Source organism: Lipotes vexillifer, unplaced genomic scaffold (genome assembly GCF_000442215.2).
Source record: "Lipotes vexillifer unplaced genomic scaffold, Lipotes_vexillifer_v1.1 scaffold920, whole genome shotgun sequence".
Taxonomy (NCBI): domain Eukaryota; kingdom Metazoa; phylum Chordata; class Mammalia; order Artiodactyla; family Lipotidae; genus Lipotes; species Lipotes vexillifer.
The window spans coordinates 1247515-1258618 of NW_006783413.1; the positions used below are offsets into that span (position 1 = coordinate 1247515).

The 11104-nt window shown below is 48.2% G+C and overlaps 1 protein-coding gene across 2 annotated transcripts in view; it reads left to right on the forward strand.

Moving 5' to 3' along the window:
• GLIPR2 (GLI pathogenesis related 2) overlaps positions 1 to 7389 on the forward strand; it is a 20170-nt gene extending 12781 nt beyond the window's left edge. Inside the window, exon 5 of one of the 2 annotated variants that reach the window (XM_007455980.1) lies at positions 6944 to 7389. In XM_007455980.1, coding sequence (XP_007456042.1) covers positions 6944 to 7104 — 161 coding nt within the window. In that variant the 3' untranslated portion in view covers positions 7105 to 7389. The remainder of the gene's footprint in view (positions 1 to 6943) is intronic. The other variant, XM_007455981.1, reaches the window with a different exon arrangement.
• The last annotated feature ends 3715 nt before the right edge of the window (positions 7390 to 11104 follow it).

Below are 11104 nucleotides of genomic sequence, written 5' to 3' on the forward strand. Positions count from 1 at the left end.
CCCCCCCACACACACACACACACACACACACACACACACACACACACACACACACACACACACACACACATCCCTCCATCCAAGAGCACCCAAGCTGCCGATTCCTGTCCCACCAGCTCAAAGCTCTTCACCTGACTGGAGTGTGGTATAAGGAGGCTGTGGATTTCAAAGGTCGCTGAGTGTTTCTTTCCAGGAGTGATGCCTCAGTGCTTTTAACCAGTCATTCCGCTTCTGCTCCAGCCTGCTCCCCAGCAGCCAGAATATTCTAAGACCCTTTCTGCCCACGCTGCTCTCCTGATTAAACTGCCAGTGGCTTCCTGGGGCCATCAAGAAAAGGGCCAAGCTGCTGGCTCTTCTCCTGGTCTGAGCTCCCTCCTCCCCCAGCACCCTCACATCCCTCCCTCCTCTCTGCACCTCACTCCTCACAGCCTCCCAGGCATTCTCCCTTCACCTTTATACTCGAGTTTGTCATTCAGGAGAGCCTGGAATGCAGAAAGCTTAGAGCTAGTCTCAGCTCTGGCACTATTAGTTGTGTGAACTAGGGTCGACTCCCCGTTCTTCCCTGTCCCCAAGAGAGAGGGACACGGCGGAGGCCTCTATGGGACGTTCTGAGAGCCAGTATTTAGATGCAGGGAACTGACCATGGGACCATCAGCCTTTGCATAGGCCTCCCCGGTGAGCAGTAAATGGTTAGTTTGCTAAGCCCCGGGCAGCCACTCCAAGCTCTGGGCTCCCCACTGCCCCTCAGCAGGAATCACCAGGCTCCTGTCTTTCCTCAGGACCGACTCACATGCACCCAGGGCCCAGGATGGGTTGGAAGGGGCTGTGAATTTCTCTGACCAGAAGGCACCAGGGAAACTGAAAAGGGGGTTCTCTGTCCACCCCCCATTCCTCTACCCCACCCCATCCCACCCATGGGTGGAGCCACTTACGGCTTCTTACCCTCTGGAGGACTCTTCAGAAGCAGGAAGTGACATGTTCTCAGAGCCAGTCACCGTTTCCTGTGGTTTGTACTCACCCCTTTGGGCAGGGGTTCTTGCAGTCGTGTGGGGAGAGGTAGAAGCGTCTGCCCTGCAGGGCAGGACAAGGAGGCCACTGTCAGGCCCTGAGTGAGAATTGCTGGTTCTGTGGCAATTAGATTTGAGAGGTGAGGGAGGGAACAGTGACAACCTCCTACCAGTGATTAAGGACGTGTAGGCAGAACCTGGTCTTCTTTTCATAAAGATCAGTGTCCAGAAGACGTTTTATTTCACAGCATCTGGACGTCCTTTTCCGTTGAGCAAGATTCTTGAGCAATCAGACATGTGTCAGAGCAAGTGATTGGCGTTGCTCGTGTGTGCACGCCACTTGACAGTGAAAAGCATCTCTGCCTCCATGGCCACGTAACCCTGCAACACCATTTGAAGGTGGGGCTTAATTCCACCCGTTTGCAGAAGAGAAACTGAGGCCCACAAAGGGGAAGAGACTTCTGTTTACCTTCTATCCTCAATCTGATGCTTTTTACATGGCCCCTGCTCCAAGGTGGGAATCTCTCAAGTGTCAGAGCTGGAGATGGGACTCAACTTTCCGTGATCACTGACCCGCTGTGATCCTGTCTGTTGCCCCACATCTCCCAGCCCTAAAGAGGAAAACCCCAGAGCCTCCAGCCCCTATGCCATTCCAGGTGCCAGTGGACAATGCCTGGGTCACACAGAGCCTGATCCTCAGACAGGAGCACAGCTTTGGGTGGTGATATAAGCGGGGCTCGCAAGACCCTTAAAGATGCTCAGGCCCATCCCCCATGAGTCAGCCTCCCGCAGAGCAGCTTCTTGCTGCACCATGGTTCAGGGGTTCCCTGACCTGAGTCCATGTTGTAGGTGCAAAGGCCTTCGAAATATCCTATTATCTGTCCCTACCCCACCCCACCTGGGTCAAAGTCTTGTGATGAAGGACACTGTTCCATGCTTTGTGCTGAGCGGAGAAAAATAGCTTCTTGCCGTCCCTTTATGTTTTCTTTTAATGAGTAGGCTTTGTTTATTCTGAATAAATAATACTTTTATATGACATGAAATTTGCAAGCTGTATAAGGTGGAAAGTCTTCCTTCCGTCCCTGGCCTCCAGCGCTTTCCCTCCCAACCAGTAATACCAGTTTCTTGTGTATCATTCTAGAGATGTTCTGAACCAGCAGTTGTGTAAATGCTCTCTTTTCCCTTCTTTATACTCTGGTGTCAGCTAGATGATCTGTTTTGCACTTGCTTTGTTCACACAGCAGCTTGGCAGAGACTGTTCCATATCAACACAGCAAGAGATTTCTCTTTCTTACGCATTATTCTCTTGCAAGGATGTACTGTAACTTATTCAGCTTCTTCTTCAAATGCATATTCTAGGAAGTTTGTGTCCATAAGCAGGAAAGAGGATGTGATCCCTTTAGGAAAAATAAAGAAAAAGAAGGAAGCTGTTAGTAGTTTAGGGTTAGAAACCAGTGTGTATCTGATGGTTGCTAAGGAAGTTGTGTCCTTTAATTCATCTCTAAATACCCAGGCTTAATTATCTCTGTGCAGACAGAAGCCTCTCCAGTCAGAAGAAAGATTACTTAGTCTCATCTATTTGGAATAGGCTTCCACGGGCATTCACACTGCTGGTGCGCATGTGGTGTCTGTAATTATTTTCTTGGCAACCAGTGGATAAATGGCAGCTCTTCCTTGTCTGGGTGACAGAGAGCGGGTGGGTCAGTGGCCAAAGCATGTGGTCTCTTGGAGAAAAGCCTTGTATGAAAAAGGGCATGAGCCTTAATGAAAAGACAGTGTAAGGGACTTCTCTGGCAGTCCAGTGGTTAAGACTCCCTGCTTCCAGTGCAGGGGCCTTGGGTTCAGTCCCTGGTTGTGGAACTAAGATCCCACATGCCTCATGGCGTGGCCAAATTGAAAAAAACAAAAGAGAAAAGAAGAAGAAAAGACAAGACAGTCTATAGAAGCAGTGACACCTGGCAAAGCTGCTGACAGCCTGGAGATGGGAAAGAGATGTGACTCAAAAGTGTAAGGACCAAAAAAAAAAAAAGTGTAAGGACCAAGGGTGAATTGGAAAGTAGTGTTTCTTCTTTTCTGAGGTGAGAATCAAAGTGTGTTGAGCAGCAGTTAACATGAGCTTAAGGATAAGTGGTCAGGATGCATAATTGTACTTAGTGTTTGTTTTCTTTTAATTCTTGCTTTGATTGTATCACATCAACCCTACTGATTAGTGTTTATGTTTGCTTATTTTCGTAAAGAATTTAGTAACCTCAAATCTCTTAGGGATGTAGACAAAGAAATAAACTATACCTAAATTTCAAAATTATAAAAATGGAATTCATTTATAGGGGGAAAAACACAATTTAATTAATGAAAGTTTATTTAGTCCTTACCAAATACAAGACACAATGGGAAATATCAACTCTGTCTCTTCCCTGAATGGAAGAGTGTGGGTACCAGCCTGTCTCTTTCCTTCCTTCCTTTCTTCCTCTTTCTTTCTCTTTCTTTCCCTTTCTTTCTTTCTTTCTTTCTTTCTTTCTTTTGTGGTGAAATACACTTAACATAAATTTACTATTTTAACCATTTTTAAGCATACAGTTCAGTGGGATTAAGTACATTCATGTCGTTGTGCACTCATCACCACCATCCATCTGCTGAACTTTCTCATCATCCCAAATTGAAACTCTAAACCCATTAAACAATAACTCTTATCCTTTCCTACCACCCCCAGCCCAAGCCTTGGTAACTACTATTCTACTTTCTGCCTCCATGAATTTGACTATTCTACCTATATAGGTAAGAATCCTACAATATTTATCCTTTTGTGTCTGGCTTATTTCACTTAGCATAATACCCTCAAGGTTCATGCATGTTGTAGCATATGTCGGAATTTTATTTCTTTTTTAAAGCTGAATAATATTCCATTGTGTATACATACAACATTTTGTTTATCCATTCATCTATTGACGGGCAGTTGTTTTCTTTCCCTCTTTTGGCTGTTGTGAATGATATTGCCATGAACACTTGTGTACAAATATTTGAGTTCTGCTTTCAGTTCTTTTGGGTGTATGCCTAGAAGTGGAATTACCGGATTATACGGTAATTCTGTATTTAATTATTTTAGGAACTGCCATACTGTCTCCCACAGTGGGTGCACCATCTTACATTCCCGTCAGCAAAGCAAAAGTGATCCAGTTTCTCCCCATCCTCACCAACATTTGTTATTTGGTTTTGTTTTTTAAATAATTTCCATCTTAATAGGTATAAAGCGGTTGCCCTCTTTCTTTCCTAACCAGGCACTGGAAGCTTAGCTACTCTGATCACAATTTTACTCCTTCCCTCTGTCTCTTCCTTTCTTCATCAGATATTAATTGGGCATCTACTATGTGCCAAGCCCAATGGTCAATAAGACAGATATGGTGCCTTCTCTCAAAGAGGAAATATTATCTCTTTGGGGTTGTTTTCGAAAATGAATGCCATTCTGTGACATGGCAGTAAATATCCCATTGACCTGTCAAAGGACCTCTATGAGAAAGGTACAAAGGATGAACTCCCAGTCTCTACTCCCAGGAGACCAGAATTTATGGTCATTGAGCAAAGAGTATGTTACAGCATCAGCTCTTTGACCCCAAAGCAGGAGGGGAGTTAGAAGCTAAGCTATGTTAGCAGTTTGAAAATACCAGTGAGTGAGGGGCAGGCAGCCTGAACAGTGAGAGAATGATGCTGGGAAGCTTTGGCAAGCCACAGAAGCACCTGGAGGGGCAGGCAGTAGCTTGAGAAGGAGCTGGGCTATTTGGCTCAGAGCAGAGGGAACTGAAGGAGGCTCTAACTTGTCAAGGTCTCAAAGAGCTCAAACTGTAGAAAGCCTGCATTTCCAGTGGTGGCAGAACTTAGTCCAAGATGGTTCTTCCATATGCTTTTCATTCATTCACTCATTCATTCAAAAAAGGTTTATTTTACATTTTCCATGTGTCAGGCTGTGCCAGGGCACTGCGTGTACTTTGATGAATAAACCAATTTGGTTCCTGCCCATGTGGGGCTCATGGCCTAGTGAAGGAGCCAAACAATTAGCAAATAATCAAATATATCACTGCAAATGGTAAGAATGATATGAGGGGGAAAATGGAGCAATAAGACTCTGGGGAGGGAGGTGTTCAGGAAATAAGAGTGACTGTGAAAGGCCTCTCTGAAAAAGTGACTTTTTTTTTTTTGCGGTACGCGGGCCTCTCACTGTTGTGGCCTCTCCCGTTGCGGAGCACAGGCTCCGGAAGCGTAGGCTCGGCGGCCATGGCTCATGGGCCCAGCCGCTCTGCGGCATGTGGGATCTTCCCGGACCGGGGCACGAAACCGTGTCCCCTGCATCGGCAGGCGGACTCTCAACCACTGCGCCACCAGGGAAGCCCCTGAAAAAGTGACATTTGGGCTGACACCTAAGGGACAAGAAAACGCTGGTCATCAGAAGAGCGTTGCATACAGCAGCCAGTGTGTGCAAAGGCTTTATAGTCGGAAATAACCGGATGTATTCAAGGAATGGAATCGAGGCCACTGGGGCAAAGCATTCACTCTCATTTTAGGTACGACTAGAAACAATGGAAGGATTTTTAAGCAGAGAAGTAAACAGATATGACTTATGTCTCAAAATGATCACTCTGGCTATGTCAGTGGAAAGTGAATTGAGGCGGCAAGGGTGGATGCTGGAGAGCCAGGCGAAGGTTGTTGCAGTGGTCCCAAGTGAGAATAGTTTGAGGTTGAGACCACAGTTTGGGGAGTGGATGGACTAGAGATGTATTTTGGAGTTAGATTCTTCAGGATTTTTTTTTTTAACATCTTTATTGGAGTATAATTGCTTTACAATCGTGTGTTAGTTTCTGCTTTATAACAAAGTGAATCAGTTATACATATACATATATCCCCATATCTCTTCCCTCTTGCGTCTCCCTCCCTCCCACCCTCCCTATCCCACCCCTCCAGGCGGTCATAAAGCACCGAGCCGATATCCCTGTGCCATGCGACTGCTTCCCATTAGCTATCTATTTTACGTTTGGTAGTGTATATATATGTCCATGCCACTCTCTCACTTTGTCACAGCTCACCCTTCCGATTCTTCAGGATTGAATGATGGGTTGTTGTGGGGAAATGAGCGGGAGGGAGGAATACAGAGCCACCCTGACGATTTTGTGCACAGAGATACCAGACATGGAAATGGGAGGGACCAAAATCAAGAGTGAGGTTTGGGCAGGTTAAATTTGAGATGTCTGTGAGTCATCCAAGTGGAAATGTCAAGTAAGTAGCTGTGTTTGGAACACAGAGGAGAGATTTGGGCTGGAGAAAGAAATTTGGGAGCCAGGGAAAGATGAAATTGCCTGAAGAGTGCAAAAAGAAAAGATAAGAGAGCCCAGGATTGAGCCTTGGGAAATGCGGGTCCTCCAATACTCACACGTGAGATAGAGGAGGAAGAGGAAGGGGCAGTGACATGACAGGGATGCCAAGAGAGGAAACCGCAAGAGGAGAGTCTTTTGAAAAGCGGAAGAGTCGACTCCATTAATGTTCCTGAGATGTCAAGTAAGATGAAGACAAAAGGTGACCATTGGGGAGGAACATGGAGATCATTGGTGACCTTGAAGAGCACAGTTTGGGGGGAGGGGTGGAAGCAGGTGCCAGGTAGGGTGGCATCCTAATTGTTGGGGTCTCTGGGCTTTGCCATGATCTCTGGGAGACCATGAAATCTTTGGGCATCAGAGAGTGAGATGAGTAGGGTCTTTGTGGCCGACTGAGAGGACCTGATGCATTAGAAAATTGGTCAGTGTTTTGTGTCTCCTTCCTCTGATTGGTGGCTGAAGATCAAGCCTCTCACAGCATGGCAAGATGGCACAGGGGTTCAAGAGTCCCTTGAAACATCATTCTCCAGGCTTTGCTAACTAATCTGTTTCCCTCTCCCCATGACTGCTCCCCTACAGGACATTTCACTGCCATGGTATGGAAGAATACAAAGAAGATGGGAGTGGGGAAGGCATCTGCAAGTGATGGGTCCTCCTTCGTGGTGGCTAGGTACTTCCCAGCAGGGAATGTCGTCAACCAGGGCTTCTTTGAAGAAAATGTCCTGCCTCCAAAGAAGTAATTTGTCCAATGTAATGGGAAGGTGGCAGACTTAAGAACTTGGATTTGAAGTGCCTAGAACAACAAAAACTCAGCTGTGTGTCTGTCCCTGTGGGTGTATGTGCTTGCTTGTGTGATGCTATGAGTCTCTTGAGCACACACTCAGTTTTACAGTTCTGCATGAATTCATTCTTACCAAAGAAATGAGCATATGAAGCCTTTACCTTGATGGTTCCCTAGACTACAATTATTTGGACTCTGGGAGGGAAAATCAATTTTTAAACTTTAAAAAAATTTTTTAAGCAAACTCCTTTTGTACCTTTCTTACTTATAATATCCATCCCTGGACTTTCTGTATTCCAAATGTTTGTGATGCTGAGAAAATGAAGTTCATTTTATGTGACCTTCATGCATTGTAATCTACTTTTGGTAGATATTTAAGAATATTAAACCCTCATTAAATGTGACACAAGATACAGCTTTAAACACATAAATATAAAGCAGCTTCCATCGGAAACACGGGGTAGGCAGGGGCTCCATTTCACAGACTTACTGAGATTTCTCCGTTGTAAGCCATGATGTCATCTGCACGCCTCCTGGAATTCTCTGGTGGGATTGCCAAAGAACAAATGGAGAAAAAAGCTTTACTTCCTTGCATTTTTCTACCTTCCACCACCCCTTGCCCACCCACCACCCTCCCTTTTTTCTTAAAATCCTCTGGCATTTCAGAGTTCAATATGCCCCCCAGCACCACCTTGGTTTCTAGGGAGCTGGGCTAGGCGTGGGACTCACCCATCCCCCACTCAGCCTGGTGGCCCAGGGCCTGTTCTGGGAGAAAAGCCCCTCACACCGCCTGGGCTGTTGGCCAAGCAGCCTTGGAGGATGAAGTCAGTGAGCGTGGGGGTGAGGGTGAGCTCACTCAGGGCCCCCGGAGGAAGCCCTCCAGCCTCTGCCCTCCCCCCAGCACACAGGGTGGGAGCCCGGGGCGTGTTCCTGGCAGCTGTGGCTGCAGCTGTGTTGCTGCTCCCTCCAAGAATGTGTGACAGGCCCAAATGTTCCAGGGAGATATCTCCCATGTGGGGGCTTAGAGTCGCTAATTTAGTTCTGTGTTTTGCCTCAGACTACACAAAGTCCTCTTGAATAACGACTTCACGTGGTCCATGTGGGAGGGACCAACCCAGGTGCCAAGCTGTGTGTCCCTGAAACCGTGGCATCTCCAGGTGGTGAGATAGGCAGGGCTGGGAGTCTGTGCAGGCTAGTCTTTGAAGGTCTCTGTTGCACTGTGAACACAGGCTCATGCTGTGCCCTTCATTTCACCCAGGGATATTGATAAAATCTTTTTTGTTTAATACTCCCATGTGATTCATGCCCGATTCTTTATCAGTGACTAAGGTAATCCATAACTCTGAGTTCCCATCTTAGGTAACTCAAGATTCTGAATACCTCCAACCTCTCCCCTGTAGACTGTGCTCCTTAGGTGGCTATGTTTTGAATCAGGTGACCTACCATCACACAGCTGACTGGTCTAGAGTGGACATGTGATCCAAGGGCAGCCAATCCCTAGGCTGGCCATGGACTGGGAATTTGAGCCAAGAAATATGGAGAGAATTTACCAGTGGAACTGAAAAAATACGGATGCCACGAGTTTGAATTAAGGCCACGGCAAGCCAAAGCTATATGCAAGCCCTGTTATGAGTTGGAAATATATAGAAGTGAGAAAGCCAGTTGTCAGAGTTGTATAAAAGCCAGTTGTATAAAACAGGTGGAAATACGGAAAGACTCTTCTTGACCTTTCTAGTTCCAGGCCAAATCTCTATCTTTAAAACATACCCTTCATTTTCTTCAGGGCTTCCCAACAAGTTGATATATCAACTGATGGTCCCCAGAAGATTAGAATATTAGAGTCCCCTCCCTTAGGGAGTTTCCATGAACAGAAAATGCTGAGCTGGGCAGGAAGCTGAGGATGGATGGAGTAAAGAGACCCAGCTGAGGGCCTTGAGATGAGGTCCTATTCTGGCCACACCTGGGCAGCTACCACGAACAACACGAACTCAATGACCAGTCATTGAATTTCCTGGGGCTCCTAGGGACACACTCTGCCCGATACACACATACATAACCAGGTGGTGGACACTGGCAGGCTGCCAGCCTCTTTAGGCTGGAGTCTGTTTCCTCAGTTGGCTGGAGTAAGGAACAAGCTGACCAGGGGAGATTTCCAGGCTGAAGACAAGCCAGACAACAAAGCTGGCTGAGCGGGTGGGCACAAATCTAACTTCTTTAATGGATTTCTTAAAGATGGCAACTCCCACAAGTTCAACAGGAGAAGACAAGCCAGATTGCCAGCTCTCCTTTGCAGCCAGAGGGCAGAGGAAGGAGCTGAGAACCCTGGCTCCCAGCCCTAGCTCTGCGAACTGAGTTGGACGAGCCCCTTCCCCCCTCTGGGCCCCAATTTGTCCAGCTGTACAAGGTCTGGCACATGGAGTTAAGTCTACTGGATGCTCTCAGGTCTCCATGACATCCCATAAGCCCAACTTTCTTAACTGGAAGGAAGCATCTGATGAAAGACCTTCCCTCCATGGTGTTCTGGGACCTGAAACAAAAACAGAGGGGCATGGCCACCTCCTCCACCAAAGTGGGTGTGCAGGCAAAGGAATGGTGAAGCACCAGGGCCTGACCCTGGGTGGGCAGGCCTGGAAGTCAGTGGGAGTGACAAGCGTCTGACAGTAGCACCAAGAGACCTCATCCTCCTCCGCCTGAGTCACCGCTGCCTCTCACTGCCCCTCTCCAGAGATCAGAGCTGGAGAAGTAATTAGAGCTCAATTATCCTCACAGGGAGAGAACGGACCAGGTGGAACTCACCTCAGCCACACAGCTAGTCTGTGGGGGGGCTGAAAGCCAAGCTTTGTTCTTTGGGGAGAACAGAAAGTCTTAGTCCTGTGCAGACACGTATCTCAAGAGACTGAGTGCCTCTAACCCTGAAGACATCAAGGTGAACAAATTCAGCATTAAAAGGTAGGTACTTTAAAATAATTTTCAAATTAAGAAAAAGCCAGGTCTGGAATGAAAGGATGAGGGGGAGACAGTGAATAATAATGAGAACTTGACTACACCAGGGAGGGAAAGACCTGGCAGGCTCACATTCCCCAGGCTGCAACGACAGTTTTCCTAGCAGGGACGCTAAGGACGGCCTGAGGGTCAGGAGTGGGGCTCAGGACCCAGGCTGGAGGAGATAAAGGACGCGGCCCGAGGCCAGGTCCTCTCTGCACGACCACGCTAAGGCCGCCAGGGTCTGCGTGTTGAGCCCCTTCCCGGGAGCCCCCAAAGGCTGGTCCGCGTGGGGCCCGCAGGAGCCGGCCCTCCTCCGTGGGAGGCTTCGACTGGTCCTTATCCCCTCCTGGGTACAGCCGCGCCTCGGGAACCCCGAGGGACCCACGCCCGCTCGGAGGCGGGGAGTGCGGTGGACGTGCGAGCTGGCCGAGCCCGCGAGCACCCCACCCCGCGGGGCGCCGAGGGGGACGCCCGGTCTGGATGGCTCCTCTCTGGCCGCCCGGCCCTGCGCCCGCAGTCTGGGGCTCAATACCCACTTCTGGAAAATGGGCACAGTTGTGTTTTGTGTTGATCTTAGGAGGCCCGGCTACAAGGAGGAGGGGGTGGGGGGCGGTGCGCCGCTCCCAGGCGGGAGATGACCCTCTAGCGCCACCGCGTGGCCGAGGGAGCGCATGGAGCCCGGCCGGAGGGGATGGGATTGCAGACTTCCCAACCACCGCTAACTCAGAACCACCACAAGGGTTTCCGAAGGGAGCAGCCAGCCAGGGGACGCCGGAGCTTGGCGAACTGGTGGTGTAATATTAAAGTAATGGCGGCTAGCAACTACTGAAGGTTTGTTACGAGGCAAACACTGTGCTTAACACTTCTAGTCCTTTTCTCTTGTAAACTCGTATTAATCTTTTTTTAAAATTTATTTATTTACTTTTGGCTGCGTTGGGTCTTCGTTGCTGTGCGCGGGCTTTCTCTAGTTGTGG